The sequence below is a fragment of the Rosa chinensis genome, chromosome 3 (assembly GCF_002994745.2).
Source record: "Rosa chinensis cultivar Old Blush chromosome 3, RchiOBHm-V2, whole genome shotgun sequence".
Classification (NCBI taxonomy): domain Eukaryota; kingdom Viridiplantae; phylum Streptophyta; class Magnoliopsida; order Rosales; family Rosaceae; genus Rosa; species Rosa chinensis.
Genome location: NC_037090.1, coordinates 22,090,285 through 22,114,944, shown reverse-complemented (window position 1 = coordinate 22,114,944; position 24,660 = coordinate 22,090,285). Strand labels below are relative to the sequence as shown.

Genomic DNA, 24,660 nt, shown 5'->3' with positions numbered 1-24,660 from the left:
ATTGTCAATATTATTCTTTGCCAAAGCATTTGCAGTCATGTTACGTTCACATTAAATATGGCTCAGGCTCACATCATCAAGGATATCCCCTAATGCATGACAAGAGGAAAGAAGAGATCCAAGAGGATGGAGGGAAAGTCGATTTCCCTTTACCAAATTAGTCAAGATGGCAAAATGTGTGTCAATCTGTAGTTTCAAAATATCGTGTTTTTGAGCAAGCTTCAAACCATAAAACCCAAGGCTACCGCTACAACATCTAAAATTTCCCCAATGCATAGAATGATCTGAAAACCTGTAATCTAATCCTAACAATGGTTCTGTGTTACACCTCTAGCACCAAATTTTACCACATTCCCAAGATCTTCTGCCATCAGTATTCAATTTGAACATCTGCACTTGAGGGTTTTATTTTTTTATTTTAATTTTTTTATAATCAGGATAACATAGTAATAAGTGACGTTATAGATTCTAGTGCTAGTCGATTTAGCCTGCAATACTCCACTTGATCATCAACTGCTCTAATAATATATAGTGTTAGCATGATCAACAGGCAAATGAACATCTTGTTCAAAAATAAGTTTATTTTGGCACATCCATATGAACCAACAGATGAAGACAAACAAATTACACCATTTAGAGGCTTGAACCTGAGGGTGGCCCAAGAGGCTACCGCCTTAGCCTATTCTATCTGACAGGCCCAAAAAATCTATGTCACGAAAAAGGAAGTCTTTATATATATATATAGGGCCCTTCCACTAAAGACTCTCTTGTTTTGGTTATTTTAAGGGATCATTTGTGAGACCCACTTTACCATCACATATCGGCATTTCGACCGTTCAGTACTTATGACTCCATAAATAGATCACTTTTGTAAATTTTCAGCCAAATTGATAATTGTTAAGGTGTCCCATAAGTGTGATTTACAATTATAAACATGAACAATTTAAGTTGGACTGATTTTGTTCGTCCATTTATTTAATCTAGCTCGATACCTTCTTGGTCATCAATTTGGCTGAAATTTTACAAAAGTGATATATTCATAGAGTCTCAAAAACTGAACGGTTGAGATGCTGATATGTGATCGAAAAATAGGTCACACAAAGGATTCCTTAATATGACAAAAAAAGGGATCCCTTAGAGCATCAGCAGTGGGAACCCTGATTTGGGTCCAAAAGCAAAGGAATTAGGTTGTAGTGGGTCGGAAAAAAATGGACTCAAATATGCCTGAGACCTATTTGTTGAATCAGATTTGATCCAATGAAAGACCTTAATCAGTTTGAACTCAAATTTCCGGCCCCAACCATGTGACAAAATACTCTGCTATTGCTTGCATCAATTCACACACTACATAGTGGTCCCCACACAAATTTAACTTTTGTTTTGAATTGTATGACCAAGATTCATTGCTTAGTAGAATCAAACAGCAAAAAAAATGAGTTTAAAAATAAGTCTTGCACCACTATAGCACCTAATAAAAGTAAGTATCTTTATACACTATTCAAATGTATTCAAATCACTATTCATGTTCAAGAGCAAGAGAATTTGGGAGAATGCTTGGATGCTTTCATTGATAATAAGGGCATGTTTATACAGAAGATTACATGTGCATATCTTGAAGTATGGGGGAAAAAGAGTACAACACACCCTTCATATTTCGAGACTAAAACATGTAGACATCTCCCTTTGACGTTTGCGTCTCCCTTTAATGACTACAATTATGGGAGTTCAGATAATTTCCGTAGACCAACACTTTGCACATGTTTTTCGAATGTGGATTTAGGCAAAGACTTAGTAAATAAATTTGTCATATTGTCCTCATATCGAACTTGATTCACTTTGATCTTGAGGAGAGTTTGTTGTAACTGATTGTAGAAGAATTTAGGCGATATGTGCTTGGTATTGTCGCTCTTGATGTAACTTTGCTTCATTTGTTCAATGCAAGCAATATTATACTCATAAATGCTCATAAGTTCATCTTTGGTAGACTTCAAACCACAAGTACTTCGAATATGCTCAATCATAGATCTTAACCATATACATTTAGTGAAGAGCTATAATTTCTGCATGATTCAAAGAAGTAGCGATAATGGTCGGTTTTGTAAACTTTCAAGATATTGCTGTGTTTCCCAAGGTAAATACAAAATCGGTTTGGGAACGACCTTTATAAGGGTCAGATAGGTAACTTACATCTGCAAAACCTATCAAAACACCGTTCGAATTTTGGCGAGGAGAGGAAGGACATCGGCCAGTGGCTATGACGGCATTTCTAAGGCATGATGGGTCTGAATCAATCATGTATCTGATAAAATGAACCTGTGACATGCATTGTCACATGCAACATATATTGACTGTGACATATAATGGTCTTGTGACAAGCACCGTGACCTGGTAGTGACCAAACTTCTTGCATCTGCCCTCCACGCAACTTAACTATAATTTCACCCTCCTTCATTTTTCTCCACTTTTTTTATTTTTTATTTTTACAGTTTTACCTTTTTACCTTTTCGGGTTCTTATATGATGGTGACTGAACCTTACTTGATGTCGAGATAATGGTGTACTTCTTCTTATTCACGTTGGTCTTCTGATGTTAGTGATGCTAGATCATGGTTGGAATGAACATCCTTCCGCCATGGCTCATGTGCCTGAAGGCTCCCTGCTTGACGTGGTAGGTCTCGCCGCCTGGAATACGTGAGACAGTGGCTGGTTCTCGATGGAGGACTCGACGGAGGTCTAGTTGCCGGCCTTTTTTGAGACAATGTAGGCCTGATGGCTGACGAAGGTGACAATATCGGGTCGGATCGAGGTCTTCATGACGTCAGGGAGAGGGGCGATATGGGCTTGATCAGTGACAATGTCGCCTCCCAAGACTTTGACGATGGAGAGAGATGATGACATGAGTTATAAATTTTAGTCTTTTTAAGGTCATGTTATTATTATTATGCCCTATTATTTTTATTTTTATTTTGAAAATATCACGTTGATATATTAATACTCAAGCCAGAAATGACCATTACATATTCTCCCTCTACCATCTATAGGTAGATAAAGAGTTTGTGGCAAGAACCACAACTATACATAGATTAGGTCCAATCATTTGACGGTACCCATGCTCACTTATTCAAACGAGCCTATGAACTATGTAACAAAGACATAGTGATAGGAAAAGTAAAATAAAACTAAATAAAGGATTTAAAGAGCTTAAGAATATACCCAAACCAGGCCCAATCAGAAACCCAAAATCCTATGTAGAGAGGCCCAACACCAAGCCCATTTCCATAGCATAGTTTGGCAGTGTTCGGCTCCCTGCGCCTGTGCCTAGCTGGGTCAATGGTGCCATCACCATATCTTCTTGCTGCAACCACATAGAAACCAGTTGCGCCAATTGAATGCCCCAACCAAAATCCTTGAGCGTTGAATTTGGTCGAAACCAGGTTGACGACAACAAGCATGGGTAGAGAATTACGGCCCTTCATCACTGGAATCCCAATTGATGTCTGGGCAGCAAGCAGATGACGCCGCATCAAAGCCATCCAAGAATTGTTTGGTGCGGCATCCACAGTAGAGAGACAATCAAGATCGTCTTTGAATCCGTTGTACATCTTGAATCCGTGGGAAGGGATGCCCTCAGCGGCCAAGGTTGGGGTGATCGACTGGAGCCGACGTTTAAGGTCATGTTATTATACATATATAAAGCATGAATGCACTGTTACACTGTGCTAAGCACAGTGAACAGTCTATTTTGCCCTTGCATTTATGGAAAAATACGAAACTGCCATTAATCACCGTTCATTATTAAAAAGACAATTTTGCCCTCATTTGATTTTTTTTTACGACTCTGCCACTGTTCTTTTTTCTCTATCTTCCTCCCTTCCGCCTCCCAGCAGATACACTGTTCATCACTATTCATCACTGTTCATGTAATAGTGGAATGACGGTTTTGCCCCCAATTTTTAACTAAAATTACAATCTGTCCTTTTTTTTTTTCCCCTCAATTTTGCCATATCTTTTCAGTTTTTTTTTAAATTATTTTTTTTATATGAGAACAATTCTGTTTTATATTTGTAAATTTCTACAAATGATACCTGAAGTAAGTTTTTTTTAAAAAAAAAAAAAATCTTAAAAATGGAAAAGTTTCATTAATCATATTTTTGTAATTGTCGTTCTCGCAAATGTGTAATCTGTTCAAGCAGCTTATTTTCAATAGAGACTTTGTTTATGAATCGGCCATAATTTACTTAAGCTACAATCTAAAATTGTATTGCTCAAATTTATGTAACTATGATCTATTATACTTTTTATCAGAATTACAAAAAGAATTATTCACTACATAAAAAATTGTTAACAACTAACCAATCCAATTTCCGCGGCATAGCGCGGTTGCCTTTTCTAGTGTTACTAAGAGATGGAGTGTTTAACATAAATTGTTTTATGTAATCTAATTTATCATAACGACCTTAATTATCATTTCCCCTAAAGAGAAATATCTCACCATTTTTTGTCGATAACATCTGTCTTTTAACAATAGAAAAAGAATATCTGCTCCTTTTTTTTTGTTTGAAAGGAGGATATCTGCCCTTCAGAAACGTGAAAAAGTTATTGACAAAACCCCCCATCAAAGTAAAAGTTAAACCCTTCTCTCCCTCTATTTTTGTTTCCCTTCGTTTCAGGTCGGTGACAAAACCTGAAAAACCCCTTTTAACGTTCAAATATAAATTGCTGCAAAACCCTAGAATTCAAATCCAAGGGACTCTCAAGTCCATGTTTTACTTAGACAAACCGCGTTTTAGGATCTGAAAAATCACCAGAATGGGTCGGCCGGAGCCCTGCGTCTTGTTCGCCCACACCTTCGACCACCCCCATCTCGATGAATACGTCGACGAGGTCAATCTCTCCTCTCCCTTTTCGATTGAATTTTAGTTTCACTAGTTAGGGTTTGCCAACTTTGCTCTATTTTGACTCTTAATCTTATGCCCATGGTGTTCTTGGATGAATTGAACTGCGCCATATGTATAAATTGTTGAATTTCTTCAAATTTGAGTGTTACTGATTGGAATTGGATTATGGTTGTTAGGTATTGTTTGCTGAGCCGATTGTGATCACTGCTTGCGAGTTTCTTGAACACAACACCTCGTCGGCTTCACAAGCAGTGCCACTTCTGGGGTAAGAGCTTATTCTAATTCATGCAATTTCTTTAGCTTTAATGTTTGTTTGTGGATTCTAGTCAGTATAGTCGGAATTCGCAAATAGTTGCAATATTTGGGGCACAATTTGAGAATTGGATTCAGCTCGTTCGTAGTCATCGCCATTTGGATGCATTCTTTGTTCTTTATTTGATTAAAGTGCCTATCCTATTATTTGTAGGAACAATGTATGGTATAAATCTAATGCATTTTGGATCATCGCATTGCATCACTTGAAATTGTTTCTTGATTATAATGTTTGGGTTTTATGTAAGCGGTGAAAGTTTTCTACTTTTCATAGGTAAGTTTCATGTCAGTAATGGTCAACGGGTGAGACTTGGGAGGCTTAGATTCGGTGCAGTCGCTAGTTGGTTTTGGATGTTTACTGTTCATTTTAATCTATTCAAAAAATTCCTAGTCCAGTGGCCAAATGAGTTGAGAAATTATTGCGAGATTTCTGTGGGATTAAAGAGAAGGGAAGGGAGCAGTTGATGAAATGGGAATTAGTTTCAGGATTTAAGAAAAGTTAAGTTTTAGGTGTCGGAAATTGGTTAATAAACAAGAGGAATGTTGACTTAGCCTGGAATTTGAGAGGGAATTCATTTCGAATGTCGTTATCTGAACATATGGCCTTGATGCTAATATATGGAAATTCTATGTGGTCTTGATAGGCCTTTTAGAAGCCTTCATTTCACCGGGATTATGATGCTTTTCTCAAGCTTTTCTCTGGTTTTGGGAAAGGGATATAACTAGGGTTTTGAAAGATAAATGGCTATCCTTTGATCTCCGTCCTGCACTTCTTTATATCGTCTTTTACTCGCAATGTGTGAGTTGTCAATTTTCTATTCTCATCCTCATCTGTTGGATTGGAACATAACTTTAACTTCATGGAGCCTAAATGGCAGTGAATAAAAGTGCTTTACCGCCTATTATCCCTGATGGAAATGTTTTCTTTTATCCCCGCTTATGCCTTTGGTTATGGAAGAACTATTGCAATTTTGTTGGTGGAAATAATGTGTATCTTGCTGTATTTTTGGGTGGATTTTCTTGCTGGGTTTCTGTTCTCTCTTTTTTATTTCTTGTTTCCAATGGATGAACTTCAGTTTTTTACTAATGTTTTCTGTGGTAGTTGTCTGTATTAGGAAAAACAGAATGAAACTAAGTTGTATTGGAGATTGCTGACATTAGTGGTGGACTTCTTCTCTGTCATTCAGCATTATTTGCGCATTCTTTCTGGCTTCTTAAAATGAAGTTTCCATTTCTTAAAAAGAAACAATAGTGCTTTTATCTCTAGAAATGCAACATTGAATTGTAGAAGCCTGGTATTAACTTTTGGATACTGACCTTCAATGATGCTTGATAGATGTCGCATTACTTTCGATATTCTGAATTGCTACTTCTGTTTACAGGGCTACTTTACCTCCTTCATTTGCTTTGGAGGTATTTGTACAATGTGAGGGAGAGACAAGGTTCAGGCGCCTCTGTCAGCCTTTCCTGTATTCTCCTTCATCATCAAATGTGCTCGAAGTAGAGGTAATTAAATATTATGTACCCAATTATCTTTCCTGATGATGCTATTCTCATAGAGTGCCTTCTGGTGGTGGATGGTTAATTTTGAGCTGATGAACATTTAATTTTGTTTAGGCTTTTGTTTAGTTGAATTGATTGGCTCTTTTGCTTTCATAAGAGATTGATTGGGTTACTAGCAAGTTTAAGGTGGATGCTGTTGTACCATTTTTTTTAAACCTGTCTGGATGCCATAATAAATACACTTATACCTGGACAGTTTGTTTGTGTTGATAAGAAAGGAATACTTAATTAGACATGTGAAAAGGTACGGATAAAATGGATGAGAAGTCTCTCAAGCAAATAATTGCACAATTGATACACTGAAAAACCTAGAAACCCTAGGAAGAAACTATTATTCAGTCAAGAAGAATTAAGCTTGACGCATAAAATCTGTTGCCAAAGACGTCCATAGTGAAGCCTTTCTTTTCTTTGTTCGTTTTATCTGAGTTAATCAATTGTTTACTTGAGAAAAAGGCAGTCGTACATAATAAGTAGTAATTATAGCAAGTATTTATATCTACTATATATATATATATATATATATATATATATATATATATATATATATATATATATATATATATATATAAGAAACGACTTCCATTGATGTGGCAAAAAAAAAAACCACTTAGTATAATAAATATCGGAATTATAGAGAGGTACAGGCCCTCTGAGGGAATACTTTTATTTGAACCTTTTTGGATTGGTAGGTGTACCTAGTTGTTAATATTGATACTGTCTCCATATTAAATGTCATATGTATGTAGACATATCCACACAAACACACACACACATCTTTGCTTTTATTATGTTCATGATGCTGTAGCTTCTCAGAGCATCTCGTTGCTCACAGGAGTCATACTTATCTGCAGGCTGTTGTAACTAATCATCTGGTTGTAAGGGGGAGCTACCGTAGTCTGAGTTTGGTTATATACGGAAACACGGCAGAAGATCTGGGACAATTCAACATTGAATTTGATGATAGCTCCATAACTAATCTTGTTAGCTCTGCTGAGGGGAAGCTTGAAGACCTCCCTCTGGCTTTACATTCAACTAATCTGACAATTGAGGACTCACTATCAGCTCTGAATACTTTATCTTTACCTGTTACAGCATCAGATTTATCTATTGAAGTTAAGCAATTATTACAGTTAATGTTGAAGGTTTGTAAGTTACCCAATCTAGGGGATGCATTGCATAAAATAGTTAGCACTGTAGTGTCAGCTGCCACTTGTTATGTGACTTGCTCCTGGGGCAGATCTAGTGACTCTGAAGAGCCACACAATGTTCTTAGTGAGGCCAGAACAGAGCTTATTCAACTCTATAAATCCTTTAAAGAGGAATCAGGGAATGCATCAGATGAATCATTGGAAGACTGCAATTTTTTTGACTCTAAGGCTGATTTAGTAACTTCCAAACAGTTGGTGGATTGGTTAAGTCAGTACTTTTGCTTTAATAGGGACTTTTCAAGTGTTGGACATCACCAACTTCCACAGGTGAATGAAAAACAGTTTCCTTCACTTGTGTATTGTTTCACATTTTCAATATACAACCATACAACTTATACAAACAATGACAGATGCTCGTATCTCTCTCTCTCCCTCCCCATCCCCCCCCCCCCCCCCCCCCCCCGGTCTCCCTATGATAGCATGCCTACATTTAATGTGATCAATTTTTGATCTTATAACAGGATACAAATGTCATGCTGGGATTGAGTGTGGCTCTTCTTTTGTGCTCTGGAAGAGTGAGCTGCTTTCACTTTGTAAGTGGTGGGGGAATGGAGCAGCTTGTACATGTCTTCAGTCGTGATAAGCAGAATACTACCGCAACAACATTACTTCTACTTGGAGTTGTTGAGAAGGCTACTCAGCATTCTTTTGGATGTGAAGGATTTTTAGGTTGGTGGCCTCGTGAAGATGAAAATATTCCATCTGGTGTCAGTGATGGTTACAGTAGATTGTTGAATTTGTTGTTGCAAAAACAGCGTCATGACGTTGCTTCATGTGCAACTTATGTCCTTCATCGCTTAAGATTTTATGAGGTTACTTCAAGATTTGAGGTATACTTTTAATTTGGTGAGGCTGGTTGTGGTTCCACATGTGTACTTGCGACTTAAATCAACTAGTTTCTTATGGTAATTCATTCTTTGCAGTGTGCAGCTTTGTCTGTATTGGGAGGTCTCTCTACTGTTGGTAGGGTCACAAGTGATACTTTGGACATGCTTATCTGTGCAAAATCGCAACTTAAAAAGCTCTTGGTCAGTCATAATTTTTATTTTTACCTTTTTTTATTTATGTGAATCCTGTTTATCATTTTAGGTCTAATTTAGATGTCAGTGTAGTTCATATTTATTGACAAGAATTACTGCAGAAATTGATAACTTCACGTGGTCCAATTGAAGATCCTTCCCCTGTTGCTCGTGCAACCAGAAAATTGATTCTTGGTCAAACTGAAGGTTTGTTGTCATATAAAGCATCCAGTAACTTGATGGCTTCATCAAATTGTTGTTTCTCAAATCGGGATATCGACTTGCATTTGTTGGATCTTCTCAAGGTATATCTTCCTCTTTGATTTTCAGAATTCTCCTCTGATTCTAACATATGGTTAATTTATATAATATAGGTAATATAAGGAAAATATCAGGCGTTCATTTTAATTTACTTGAAGGGATCCCTTATATATATATGTGTGTGTGTGGGATTAAGGGGTTTAAGAGGAAAAGGTAGTAACTTTAAAATTAGGCTCAGCATTCTCCCACTTCTACTACTGCTTGTTTATTACTATTATTCTAAATTAGGTCAGCATAACACCGTACCTTTTGTTATAAATTTTGTTCTTGTCAAAATACTGACAATCTGTGTATCCCTAATGGACTCATGGATGGGATAAATAACATATTATTCTGCTTGCAATCCACCCTCCTTTGCCAGGCTTGGTCGCTTGGACCGGTTGTGTAAAAGAGAAATACTATGCTTGCTAATTACAGCCTTTTATTGGATTTGTACTACTATGTTCTGGAGTCCCCCTGTCAAGTTTGTTTACCTGCCTTGGTTGAGGATATGTTGTATTGGCTTGGCTATGTGAAGTTATTTTTTAGTTTTTTCTGTTGCGGATTTTGACTCCAGTTTCACACACAAAAAAAAAGAAAAAAGAGGGAGAAATACTATGCTTGCTAATCACAGCCTTTTATTGGATTTGTACTACTATGTTCTGGAGTCCCTCCGTCAAGTTTGTTAACCTGCCTTAGTTAGAGGATATGTTGTAGTGGCTTGGCCATGTCAAGTTATTTTTTAGTTTTTTCTGTTGTGGATTTTGACTCTCAAGTTTCACACACCAAAAAAAAAAAGAAAAAAAAAAGAGGAAGAGTTATATGCTTGCCATTGATAGGTATAGGTAGCCATGAAATCAAATTCATTTAGTTAAACTCTTAATCATTATGAAATCTCCAACTTCCCTAACCGGAGTGAACTCAAATTAAAATTTCTAATCAACTCAATTCCCATTTCAAATATTTTTTCATTCATCAAATGATTTTATTTATTTTTAATCTTCTCTATCATTCTGCCTTATGCTCGCTCTCTCTCTCTCTCTCTCCGCTATTTCCATGGGGTTCTACATCAGAAATATAAATTTGTAGCTAGCTATTCTATGTAAGGAATTTGTTTTGCAATATGCTTAATTATTTAATTACCTTGAATGCAGGAGCGGGGATTTCTTCCTCTAGCAGTTGCACTATTGTCGTCATCCATATTACGTTCAGAAGTAGGACGTGCTATGGACTTATTTGTGGAAATTACATCATCTATTGAGGCCATTATTCTTTCCCTTCTGTTTTGTCGCTCAGGTCTCTCTAAGTGCTTGTTATCATCAACTTTATTATATTCATCAATCCAAGTCATAGTTAATCACATTGCATGCTTTCTTGCTCAGGCCTAATTTTCCTGCTACAGCACCCTGAACTTTCCGCAACTATAATACATGCCCTAAGGGGTGGTGATAATGTGAACAAGGATGTGTGTCTTCCTCTTCGATATGCATCTGTTTCCATATCCAAAGGATTCTTTTCCATTCCACAGGAGGTTGGAATGATTGTTGGGATGCATTTGAGGGTGGTTGGTACCTTTTTCTCCTTTCGGTTTATTTTCTCTAATACAGACTTTCCTCTAAGATAACAACTCTAATGCTTTTGTACAGGTTAACGCCATAGATCGTTTGCTTACTGCGGCTCCAAACACTGAAGAATTTTTATGGGTGTTGTGGGAACTATGTGCTCTTGCAAGGTGGAACTGAATGCATTTTGCTGATTGTGAACACTTAATGACTCAATGAATATTAATGGTCTTAACGACTTTTTGTTTGATTTGCAGGTCTGACTGTGGACGCCAGGCACTGTTGGCTTTGGGATATTTTCCAGAGGTACTGTTTCGGGTTTAGGGGTACTGTTGAGTATACTTTTGAGATCATATATGATTAATAATGCAGAAACATATAAATATTTCCGTTTCTTACTTGAGATGCATTTGGATGGGAAGACCTCTGATCTGGGTGTGTTGTAAATACTTTGTACATAAATTGCTCGAATGGAATTTGAAGAAAACATAAACTTTAGTTTATATGTTTTTAGGAGAATAAAGTGAAGAAAAAGTCTTTTTGGAGCCATATGCAACTGAAGTGATTTTTGTGTTTGGTAATAATATTTATATTTAATGACTTATAATTTGGTTACTGATTGGTGAGTTCTCTTATTGAAGTTTTTGAACATATGCCTCTGGTACCTTGCTAGGTTTATACCGATGCTAGGCTGCAATAGATTGATGTTATTTTAAATTAGCATAGAGTTGCAGACATGAATGTAGATTTGTGTGGCGTCTTTACAATTGACTGATTCTAACAATTGTGTCATATATGAGCTATTCTTGTTCATAATGTTCTTGACTTCTTTACATGCTTCAGTTTATTGACAATTAAGTACGTTATTTTTGTAGGCTGTTAAAATTTTGATTGAAGCATTACATTCTGCCAAGGAACCGGAGCCGCTTACTAAAAATAGTGGTTATCAACTTGCTCTATCTCTAAGTCTGAAATTTTAAAACTATGTGTTCTTAGTTCTGCTTTACTAAGTCAAACAATTCTGGATGTTCAGGAGCCTCACCGTTAAATCTTGCGATATTTCACTCAGCTGCTGAGATCTTTGAAGTTATTGTTTCTGATTCAACTGCATCTTCTCTTGGATCCTGGATTGGACATGTTACGGAGCTCCATAGGGCTTTACATTCCTCTTCTCCAGGGTCAAATAGGAAAGATGCCCCCACACGGATGTTGGAATGGATAGATGCTGGAGTAGTATATCATAAAAATGGAGTTACAGGTCTTATACGATATGCTGCTGTGATAGCTTCTGGAGGAGATGCCCACTTGACTTCAACCACCCCTCTAGTGTCAGATCTAACAGATGCAGAAAATGTTATTGGAGATCCTTGTGGTGGTTCAGATGTTAATGTTATGGAGAATCTTGGAAAATTCATCTCTGACAAGACTTTTGATGGTGTGACTCTTCGTGACTCTTCTGTAGCACAGTTGACAACAGCATTTCGCATTTTGGCTTTCATTTCAGAGAATTCGGTATGTGATTTTCTATTCTTCGAGTGTATCGTATCATTAGATGGATTGTTTGGCTCATATCGTTTTGTTGATGCAGACTGTTGCTGCTACTCTATATGATGAGGGAGCAATAGCTATAATCTATGCAGTTTTGGTCAACTGTAGGTTTATGCTTGAGAGGTCCTCGAACAGTTATGGTATGTCTTTTTTTTTTTTTTTTTTCCCTTTTTTGTGAGCTGATTTATAAAAACCACTATAAGAATTTCACACAGTTTCCGATACAAATTTTGCTCGCCAAACAATTTGCTCTGACCCAGTTTCTTCATAATTCAAATGATTTAGCACCAAACTAGCATTCTATAACATTCACTTTTGCATTTTGTTATGTATTGGTTTGGCTCTTTTCTGTCATCTTATTGGCCCCTTTGATAAACTCTCTCTCTCTCTCTCTCTCTCAAAACCCGTCAGTGGGGGAGAAAGTCTATTCCATAGAGTAATGATACATCCTGTAATGTTTCACTCCTTGGTGTGTCGTCTCTTTCAGAAGATGGCACACGGAGAGAAACAATTATGTAAAGGAAGAAGAATACTGTGTGTGTAGCATTTTCTTCCGTTTACAATTAGCAGACAGCAAACTGGGTTACTTAATCCAGTTCGCTGGTTTTTCTTAATTGAGTCATGCATGGGATCCAACTAGGGAAGCGCATAATTTAGTCATCCTAGAGTAGAATTAAACCCATTGATGATCCACCTGGTCTGACTGGCTGGTTTGGCCTGGGTTCTAAAACATTGCTCTATTCAATTTGGGAGATGCAATTTTTCTCTGTGGCTTATATATATTTGGGATTTCCAGTAATTGCCTGTTTTTTTTTTCAGTGAAACAAGGAAAGATTAAGATGCAGTTTTTGACCTATACATTTGAAGCTTTTAAATAAGTGTGAATTATTTATGATAGTGATCCCCTCTTGGCCATATACTCTCTTTGCTTGAAAGGGTGAGATCTACTAGAAATTACAACTTTTAAAACATTCCTGGGTCTTCTACTCTGGACTCCGGAGAAAACAAACTATTGTCATGACTTTATGCTATACTTTCTGAGTTCTGTTTCTGCACAGATATTTATCACAGATCTTTGTGGTGATCTGTAGTGTCCACTATACTTACTGTATCACTTGTCGTCTTGCACACTTGTTGTCAGTTGTCACTACTACTGCATACTGTTTCAAGATCTTCATGTTCCACATTTTGTGATATTTTAGAGGGTCCATTTTTTTTTTCTTTCCTAACTTTTGGAGAATGTGTCTTTGTTTTGCCTTGAACAGATTACCTTGTTGATGAGGGCACAGAATGCAACTCTACATCAGATTTACTGCTGGAACGTAATCGTGAGCAGAGTTTAGTTGATCTTATGGTTCCAACTCTTGTGTTGTTGATCAATTTATTGCAGAAATTGAAGGTTTGCTTCGTTATATCCTAGCCTCTATATGATTGATTCTTTTATGGGAAGCTTTATTTGAATGAGATAAGTAGCATTATTGTTCTACGGAGTTTGTAAATAATCATTACAATCTTGGTGTTCTTATAACCCATATGCCGGATCCTTACATGTTGATAATTTGATTGCAGAAAACCACATTACATGTCTAGGATAGAGGATAGTTGTGGTTAAGTAGAAAATTACACGAAGTGGTTTTATTATGTGATAGCTGTAGGATGTCTACTGTCGACCTTGATTCTAACTAAATTTTGAGGAAGGATGCTAGGGCTAGGGTGTATGCATGCTAGATAATCATGAACTTTCATTTCATTCTACTCTTGAAATCTCGGGGTTAAATGAACAGGACACCATTGTGGCTTCTAAGCTTGAGGCCATTTGGGACTTCAGTACTGATTGTATTTGTACTATGTATCCTTTATCAGTTGTCTGTTAAAATGTGGTCTTAAATTTGTAGGAGGTACAAGAGCAGCACAGGAATACCAAATTGTTGAATGCGCTTCTACGATTGCACCGAGAAGTAAGGTAACTGGATCATGCGCCTTTTCCTCCTTCCTTAATAGTTATCTTTTTTTGCATACAATTTGACTCAATTATTCGCTTGTAGTCCAAAACTAGCCGCATGTGCTGCAGACTTATCTTCTCCTTATCCTGATTCTGCCCTTGGGTTTGGAGCTATCTGCCATCTTCTTGTTTCAGCACTTGCTTGTTGGCCAGTCTATGGCTGGACTCCTGGGCTTTTCCACTCTCTCCTTGCTAGTGTTCAAGTTACTTCCTTGCTGGCCTTGGGTCCAAAGGAAACATGCAGTTTGCTATGCCTTCTGGTATGCCAGGTTTCTTTTCGGTGTTTTTTTCTTTGTTTGGATAATCATGTAGAACTTTATTCATCGATGAGGAACAGGAATATGGAACATTTCACTAGGAGCTTGTCTTAGAGGCTACAGATATTTCTGTGTCCATTGAAGTTGAAAACAAAGAATTTAAGAAGAGAGGCAATAATTATCGATAAGCATCATCAGCATAGCAGTTATTTTGTCGAATCCTTTTTCTTCTGCTTTCCCTCTTTCTTTGTTTCATGTTGTTTTGCTGTAGAGAGAAAAAGAGCATTTCTCTGATAGAAAGAGGCTGAGAAGATAAATGCAATATATAGACGCGTCCAGTGTTGCAATTTAAAACTTAATTATTAGAGCTATATAAATACACACACACACACATTAAATCTGATTTTAATTGTTGTATGATGTATCGTATCTTGTTTTATTTATCTATTTTTTGCCGTATCCACTTATCGTGTCATATTGTATCCCGTACCCCGTACTCATGTTGGTGAATCATAGGCTCTTCCTAGTAGCAGGACCATACAAGAAAGCTCTGATTTAGCATGCCTGACCATTCTATTACCTTAACAAGCTTGTTGCATGATATAATTTTCTGTAAGCGATTACTTTGACTCATGAACCCATAAGTCTTAACTAGTGGTGCCACCTCTAGTCTAGGTTTTTGTTTTCCATGTACCCGGTGCACCAAAGAGAAAATATTTTGTGGAGGATCATGATATATTGATAATTCATCTTGTATAAGGTGGAGTGAATTGAATGTATTTGGCTCTAGAACTACACGTTTATTCTCCTATTTTGTTAACATTGGCTATTGTTTACCATGGGTATCTTTCCAATTTTTTTCATTTAATAAAGTATTAAATGTGGCATACGTTTGCCTGAATCCTCAGATATTACTAATTGCAACTTTTTTGGAAAGGGATGCCTATCATGTTTTTTTTATTCCTTTCCCTCATGTTTTTTTCTTTTTCTTTTTCTTTTTCTGCCATTGCAAGAATGATTTATTTCCAGAAGAAGGGGTCTGGCTTTGGAAAGATGGGATGCCCTTGCTGAGTGCCCTAAGAAAATTGTCTGTTGGGACACTTTTGGGTCCTGAGAAGGAGAGACAGGTCAACTGGTATCTGAATCCTGCACATCTTGAGAAGTTGCTTAGCCAATTGACACAGCATCTGGACAAAATAGCGCAGATTATCCAACATTATGCTATATCTGTATGTTATATCTATTGAATTAAGTCGCTGGTTATTTTACCTTTTTTTTTCTAGCTAGAACCGTTAAGAAAAAAGGGTGGGTAGTATGGGCTTTCTTATTCATACATCTTGCATAACTGGTGATATCACTATAAACAGGAACTGGTTGTCATTCAAGACATGCTTCGAGTTTTTATTATTCGCGTTGCTTGCCAAAAAAGTGAAAGTTGTTCTGTACTTCTACGGCCCATATTCTCATGGATTCGTGATCATGCTTATGAGTTGTCTTCTCCATCAGATATGGATGCTTATAAGGCAAGTTTGTTGGAACTGTTTTATAGTTGGACTAATTTGGTATATTATGTTTGTTTGTTTCTTTTCTTCTGATATGTTCTCTTTTCAGGTTTATAGATATCTTGATTTCCTTGCCAGCTTATTGGAGCATCCTCGTGCCAAGGTTTTCACTTTTTTCTTTTCTTTTTGATTTATGTTGTTCCCTGACTCTTTTATATAGTAAAGAAGCATATACTTTTCTAATACTTGTCTTTTCCCTTTTCAGGCACTATTGTTGAAGGAGGGTGCCATTCGAATGCTAACTAGAGTGCTCGATAGTTGTTTAGGTGCCACTGATACAGATGAAATACAGATCCTAGCTGGTAGAAGTTCAGCTAAATCTGGATTTTCTTTGCTTAGTTGGTGCCTCCCTGTATTCAAGTCCTTCTCACTGATGTTTATTTCTCAACCAAGTCTATGCAATGATTTGTGAGTAGATAATATGTACATATATCGTCATGGTGTATTTATTTCATACGATACAGATTAGCCATAAATCTGCTAAAATACCTCATTGGATTAACAGGCACAAGTTCGCAAATGTGGGTACTGAAGAATCTATCATGATTTTAAAATATCTCCTCAGGTTTTGTCAGGTAACTTGCTTCTTCTGATGTTGTGATTGCTGTTCAATATGCATTAGTTAATGTTGATTAATCCAACTGAGAATTTACTTTGGTACATATGAAATGCACTTGAGCATGAAGGTGCTAATTACCTTCCTTCATGTAGTTCATTGATCCACTGGGTTTATAATGTGTCTAATGGAAAAAAGCAATGTGCTCGAGCGCAGTAACATTTTTGCACTATGTTTCCTTTTTTGGTTGAAGACATTCCGGAAAATTGAGCATTGCATATGACTTTAGTTTTTCGGGTACTTGCTTGTTTGATGAGCCTTATTGGAATTATTATTGTGAGAAGTGAATAGAATAACTTTAGAATATAACTTTTATCTAGAGGAGGTAAAAAATTTGAAACTTCTTATATGCTTGGTTTATGCTGATTGTAGCCTTGTTTACCAGGTTCTTTCAGCCGGAAAGGAATTACTTGCATGCCTTACTGCTTTCAAAGAACTAGGTTCTTGTAATGAGGGTCAAAGTGCTTTAGCGGCTGCTTTTTATGGTCCTCACTATATTGTTGAGGATCATGAAGCATATAAAGGACATGAAAAGGATGGAAATTGCAATAGTGGTCTTCCTAATGAATCTGAATGGAGAAAGTGCCCTCCCTTGTTATGTTGCTGTAAAAACTTGTTAAGATCAGCTGATTCTAACAATGGTTTATCAAGTTATGCAATTGATGCTGTCAATGCACTGTGCATGGGATCTTTTTGGTTCTGCCTTGACGGGGAAAGGTGATTTCTCTTACCTTACTGGTTATTTTATTCATTTAGCTAAGAGTCATACTTTTGTTGTTGACTTGTTATATCTTTAGATTACCATTGTCATTATTGTGTACGTATCACCGACATTTAATCGTCTTGTACCATAAAACTTTCTACTTTTTTCTTATGCTTGTTTGTTTATACAGTATTCGAATATTAGTTGCAATTTATTGGACAGTTTCATATACTTCCAGACTAAACAGCAATAAAAGACAATTTCCCTTAGGGATACTAGTTATAGTTGCTCACTGATGCTAAGATAATGTGTGTTAGTGGGCATTTTCACACTTAATTGAGATAACATTATTTGGGCATTGAAAGAATATGCTAGACAACACTATCGCTCAATTTGCATTGTTTTGTATTGTTATATATATATATATATATATATATAATATATTAGATGAATGATGAGCAAGACAAGTTGGCTAAAATTGTCTTTGGGTGTAAGTGTCGATGGGCTTTGTTGCAATAAATATATTTTGTTGATTGATTACTTAAATACCGTTTTAAATATACTCGGCAAAAATGGATTTTACCAATTATTATTAATTTATTATTCAAGTAGACAGTTGATCTCAAATTTTTTGCAAGTTTTTTTTTTTGTAACTATGCTCTATATAAGAAAGAACTTAACAATAGATCTTGGGAGTTGTTATTTGTACTTCCATTACTTCGATCTATACCCATATTCATGAAATGTGCAAAGGGAGTGTATATTGACATCATTATATTGTTTATAGTAATTTCCTAGATTTAATATGAATATGAATATGAATATACTGTCATCATATGTATCTATACTATAGGGATCCCTTTAAGAGGATGCTCTATAAAAGAGTGAGCAAGTGTGACACATCTTTATAGTGTGTTGATAAAGTTAAAGTATCATACATAAAAAACTCATGTTCTTTTCACTGTATGGCAACATGATATTCATTAATCAGTAGTATAACACTTAAAGTCTGGATTAATTGATTGGGTCCTAGGATCACCCTTCTATGCCAGAAGGTTACTATTGTAATTACATGGAATTTTGATTTGCCCATAGGCTCTCTCTGTTCCACATGGGCCTTGGAGAGTTGGAGATATTCACTTTCATTTCTTTTGCTCCATGTCTGCAGTTTTTCCTAGTATTGTGTATGATGCTTTATTTATGTCAGCAGCTAGACTTATGGTTTGCTCTTATTAGATTGAATCCAGACAGGGTCATTGCAGTGAAATTCCTTTTTGGCCTTCCTGATGATATAACCTCAACAAATGGTGTTGCAGAAGAAAACTTGAACTACATTCATGAACTAATCTGTGTGTTGAAGACAATAGCTGATGACCATATTGCCGATTCTGATATTCAGATCCCCTTGTATCAGGTATAGCTGATTTTGATTTATATAACAGAATTCTGAGAAGCTTCAAAATTTGTTCGCCTAATATGATTGTGTTTGACATCTTTAATATCAATATACAGGTTTTAGAATCCGCAAAGTCATTAATGCTGTTGTTGCAGAAGCCGAGTTCTTTGTTGAAGATGGATGATATCTTTTCTAATGATAGTGTTCCTGTACTACCAAATGTTTTAGTATCTTCAAAGATCCATCTAATCTCAGATGGTGGTGCTGAAATGACTGGTGATTATCTTTATCAAGGAGCACTTGGAGATCAGTTTCAGTGGGAGTGTCCTGAAACATTGCCAGATAGATTGTCACAATCAAATCTCTCTGGTAAGAGGAAAATGTCGTCACTTGATGGCCCAAATAGGCGTGCCAGGGGAGAAAATTCTGTGGCTGAGATTACAACTCAAAATGCATTTGTGCGAGGTTTGGGCTCTACTACTGCCTCCTCTGGTCCTACTCGCAGGGATACCTTTCGGCAGCGGAAACCAAATACTAGTAGGCCTCCTTCCATGCATGTTGACGACTATGTTGCAAGAGAAAGAAATGATGGTGTTTCTAATTCCAATGTAATAGCAGTCCAGCGAGTTGGATCGTCTGGTGGGAGACCTCCTTCAATTCACGTGGATGAATTTATGGCCAGGCAAAGGGAACGCCAGAATCCATTGTCAACGGTAGTTGGGGACGCAACGATACAGGTGAAGAGTGCAACACCTGTAAATGACTCAGCTATGGAGAAGTTCAACAAACCTAAACAATTGAAAGCAGATCCCGATGATGATCTTCAGGGAATTGACATAGTATTTGATGGTGAGGAGTCTGAACCTGATGACAAATTGCCCTTTCCTCAGCCAGATGATAATCTGCAGCAGCCTGCTCCTGTGGTTGTTGAGCAAAGCTCTCCACACTCGATTGTTGAAGAGACGGAGAGTGATATTCATTCGACACCATTAACATCTAATATGGATGAGAACACACAAAGTGAATTTTCTTCCAGGATGTCAGGTTCACGTCCTGAAATGCCTTTGACTCGAGAACCTAGTGTTTCTTCGGACAAGAAGTATTTTGAGCATTCTGATGAGTCGAAAAATCCTACACTAGTTAAGGCTTCTAGTGGGTTTGAATCTGCAGCAGCAGCAAATAGTCCTAGATTCACTGTGTTTGGCTATAACAATTCATCGGGATCATCTGCACAGTTGCCAGTTGATTCAAGAATGAATCCACAGAATTTCTTTCCAAAGAACAGTTCACAACATGTTGGTAATGTGCCTATAGCTACAGGTTCTCCAGGATTTTATGACCCGAGGTTTCTTCCAAATCAACCTCCTTTACCTCCAATGCCGCCTCCCTCAACAGTGGCAGCTTTGATAACTCAGACTTCTGATTCAGTTCCAAGTCAATCATCTCCATTTGTGAACTCTATGAATGAGGGACAGCAGCCCTCCACAGCGTACCAGGTAAATTCTGTAGGCATGTTCTTTGAATTTCAAATTCAGCTCTCTTTCTGGTTTATCTGCACTGCATATATTAATGTCTTGATTGCTTTTGGCAGATTCGTTCAGATTATCCTTCTGCATTCAATAATGGTTCTACATCCAGAAGTTCCATCTCTTCTCCTAGTGGGGGTGCCAGGCCCCCTCCACCGCTCCCTCCTACACCACCTCCTTTTTCATCTAGTCCATATAATATGACACCCAACAGAACTTCTATTGCCCAGTCTACAGTATATAACCAGACAAGTGTTGGAACAACTGAACTTCCTCAGGGCTCTACTGCACCTTCTGGGGCGAGAGTAAATGCCTATTCACCACCTGCCCTAGTGCCTCATATGGTTTTCAGTAGGCCAGGTTCTAATTCTATGACTATCTATGGACACGTCCCAACTCAGCTGCAAGGTGACAACCCTAATATGGTGCAGAATCTCTCTGCCCCCCAGTCTTCGATGCAGTCTATTCATACTGGTGGTCAATTGCAGCCACTGCAGCCCCCACAGCTTCCGCGTCCTCCACAACCACCCCAACATCTTAGGCCACCTATACAAGCTTCACAACATTTGGAACAGGGCTCCTTGCAGAGCCCAGTTCCAATGCATTCACTGCAAATGCTGCAACAGCCAATGGTTTCACCTATGCAGGCCTATTATCAATCCCAGCAACAAGAGTTTGCTCATATACAGCAGCAAGTTGACCATTCTCAACCACAAGTTTTGCCTCAATTAGGGGATGCTACATCCCAACAGCAACAAGATCCAGGAATGTCATTACAGGAATATTTCAAGTCCCCAGAAGCTATTCAGGTATTTTTTGCATTATCCAATTGGAAATTAGTGGAGGCACAGAACAATCTATTGCAGACTGAAAGTCCTTTTTATGGGCTTTGGGCTTTGTCTTCAGTTTTAAGCGATGTTGGCAAAACCTTCATTTTGGAGTTTATTTGAATAGATCATTCAAGAAAACTTTTTATGCAAATATCTTTTTGGGGAAGGTTCAGGCATTCAGCTTTTGAACTGTTGAACTATCAACTGAAAATTTTCAGTGTTTGACCAATCTGATTTTGGTCCATTCTAATTATTTTTTCCTTTCATATGGCAGTCTCTATTGGGTGACCGAGAAAAACTTTGTCAAGTTTTGGAGCAGCATCCAAAGTTAATGCAGATGCTTCAGGTATTTTCTTTTGGCCTTTTTAGCATCCAAACTTTCATTTGTGTTTTATGGTTTTAGATTTTTAGTGTGGAAAAAAGAGCTTAGGGTTTTGATGACCATTTGGATGAAATGATTTAAAAGAAAGGAATTGGATTTGCCAACAATAATGAAAATTGAGATGAAATAAGTATAGAATTATTAAATGGGATTTGAAAACTAAATAGAGTGAGTAATTAAAGTCACTCCTCCCATGTGGTTCGTTGTGCTTTCATGGGAAATTCTAATTTTATTTAGAAGTACTGTGGTGCTTTGTTGGCCTTTGCATATCTTTCCTAGTATCCTTTGTCCTTTATTCTCTAATATAATGTTGCTGGGATAACGGTATCTTGTGGATCTGGGCTCCTCTCAATTCCCATATAGAATGGAGTGAGCTGTTCCATATCTTCTGTATTCTGTCTTCTATATTCTCTAATACAATGTTGCTGGGATAATGGTATCTTTCTTTCTGGATTTGGGCTCCTCTCCATTCCCGTGCAGAATGGAGAGCTGTTCCATATCTTTAATCTCATTTTGCTATTGGCTGGGAACATTCCAGATTCAAGAACTTTCCTTTTTGCAAGTTAGAAACATGCAATGTAAGAATATTTTGGATACTATGCTGTCCCGATTCCTGACCCTCTAGTTTTGGTTGGTTGTCGTTGTTTAACAGGAGAAGTTGGGCGCTCAGCTATAGCAGAATGGCATGGAACCAATGGACTCAATTTTCCCGATGCCTACGTTTGCAGGAGTTCGTTTGATCAATCATTAGAATTTTAGTCTCTTGAAATTTTGTTCATCATGTACTGTAAATGTGTAATGTACTGTAAATGTGTTTTGTGTACATTATATTATATTTTTCCATCTACCATTTTGTAGCCTTGTAATATAATTTCTGGCTTGCTCCAGCTTATTAGCTGCAAATGTCTGATCTTTAGGGCGTTGGTGTATGTATGCTAAGATAATATGGCCTTCACTCAAAGCTAGAAGGTGAAAAATTGTATAATTGTAGATTAATATGTATCTGCATGTGAATGAGTGATTGCTGTAATATGTTTCTGCATCTCAAAACAAATTACCAGGTTAAAAGGTCTCTTTGTGCCTTCTATACTGGCTACAATCTTGCCTGCGAATCCCACCATCTCAATTCAAGAAAAACGTTTCTGGTTTGTCCTCCAAGCGCCTCTTACTTCCATCATCCTAATACAACTGAAAGTCCAATTATCTTGATTCCATTTGCTAAAAATGTTCTCCCAGTTTTATCCATCTTGAAGATAAACAACGCCGCATCTTGGATACAGTTGGTAGACTTAGAACCTTGATCGGTGTAATGATTAACAATCGTAAACATGGACTGAGAGTCTATCAAGATGGCAGATGCATCCATGAGAGGAGAAATTAATGAAGATAAATTTGAGAAGCGTTTGACAACGTAACTTTGATGGGTTGAGTTCTCATTACTAGGTTTCACCTTTGGATTCCAAAACTTGATGAATCTAATAAATCAGGGGGATTATAAAGGACCCAAATTGAATCTAAGAGATTCAATTCAAATTCCAATTTCAAAATCGAAGCATCAGTTGGGAAATTACTCAAAGATACGATAAAATTAGACTCATTTTGCCCGGGAGTTATTCCACTTGCAGGTATAATTGATGAGTAAGAGGCAAAGAGATGAACACACTTCAGAGCTCAGGTTGTCTTTTCTGAAAAGCATAAGAGCAAAATGCACTCCTGAACCAAAAACAATTGCTATGATTTGCCATCTAAATTGGTACTGTCAATTTACTATTCATCTAAAATTGGCAATTGTCTCTAGTTTATACAACGCACTAATAAAGGCAATTTGCCTGCCAATCCACTATTACACTTCAAAAATTAATTAATAATTCAAAATAATTATATACATAATTTGATTAATTAATTAATAATGAGATTAATCATACAACACTAATTTTTTTTTTTTAAAAAGATTTAATTTTTTTTTGAGCAAATCAAATTCTATATAAGCATTGTGCATTGTACTGCTCAAATTCTGTAGAAAAAATTGAACCTCGTTCATTCGATTGGTGCTGCTCATTATACCATTACGAGATATCATTTGTGCATTGTGCCTAGAGCTGTCACTTGGTCGGTTCGAATCGGTTATAGGAATTAGCAACTTCAAAATCAAAGCTTTTGGTTTCAAAATTGAGCTACCAATTACCAACCAAAATTTTCGGTTTTTAATTATATATACCAATCAGTATTTCGGTTTTCAGTATTACCAACTTTAGAACAACTAATTCTTTGTAATATAAAGTAGAATGAACAATACTAGATATCTCAATATTATAGTCGTAAACTTTGTATTCATCTACTTATTATAGATTTCTTTTGTACATATGACATCAAGTTTTAGCCATTAGCAATTAAACTAGGTTATTTAACTATCTTTGACCAGGTTATTTAAAATGCATGTACTATTAATGTAGTATACGTAGTAATATTCATACTATTATCAAAAAAAATTATGTTTATTTCTTAATATACATGTATGTGTCTTGAAAACTATAGTTTATAAAGTTAATATTTAGATAATCAGTAGATCCATTATTCACATACAATTAGTTGTAGGGTTTAAGAAATTCAGTCTCTTCGTAGAGCATGCCAATTTTGGACATACCAAACCTAAAATATCGGTTGGTATTCGATCAGTTTGGTAATTATCATACCAAGTGGCAACCCTAATTGTGCCCATTTTTGAGAATTTTGAGCATAATCAACAAGAACTTTTTCCTATAACTTTGAGGAGGTTATATGTTTTTCGCTGATCGGGCTGCACACGGTCATACTCGCTCATAAATTGCACAATTGAATTAACTGGTCAATTTGCCAATTGGAACTGAATCTCTCATAGTTGGATGATAATTGAAAGAAATGATCTGAAGAATAAATTGATGGATGAAGAAGATGGAGAGGTAGAATTTTTAAAAATTTTGGTGTGAGAAATTAAGGT

General features: G+C 36.8%; 1 protein-coding gene across 2 annotated transcripts; it reads left to right on the top strand.

Moving 5' to 3' along the window:
• The first annotated feature begins 4,622 nt into the window (after positions 1 to 4,622).
• LOC112195369 (protein virilizer homolog) lies at positions 4,623 to 22,715 on the top strand. 2 transcript variants are annotated; one of them, XM_040517266.1, is made up of 28 exons: positions 4,623 to 4,883; positions 5,074 to 5,162; positions 6,592 to 6,715; positions 7,624 to 8,247; positions 8,442 to 8,810; positions 8,904 to 9,008; positions 9,122 to 9,304; positions 10,454 to 10,595; positions 10,682 to 10,863; positions 10,946 to 11,031; positions 11,119 to 11,167; positions 11,737 to 11,800; positions 11,895 to 12,373; positions 12,450 to 12,549; positions 13,675 to 13,808; positions 14,305 to 14,372; positions 14,455 to 14,671; positions 15,682 to 15,897; positions 16,036 to 16,191; positions 16,280 to 16,333; positions 16,436 to 16,638; positions 16,736 to 16,805; positions 17,232 to 17,563; positions 18,786 to 18,963; positions 19,062 to 20,441; positions 20,537 to 21,280; positions 21,576 to 21,647; positions 22,336 to 22,715. In XM_040517266.1, exons 1-28 carry the CDS (start codon positions 4,809 to 4,811, stop codon positions 22,357 to 22,359), a joined length of 6,519 nt encoding a protein of 2,172 aa, XP_040373200.1. In that variant the 5' UTR covers positions 4,623 to 4,808; the 3' UTR covers positions 22,360 to 22,715. The 2 variants fall into 2 exon arrangements, with proteins under 2 accessions (XP_040373200.1, XP_024191549.1); XM_024335781.2 differs by having other exon boundaries at positions 11,737 to 11,803.
• The last annotated feature ends 1,945 nt before the right edge of the window (positions 22,716 to 24,660 follow it).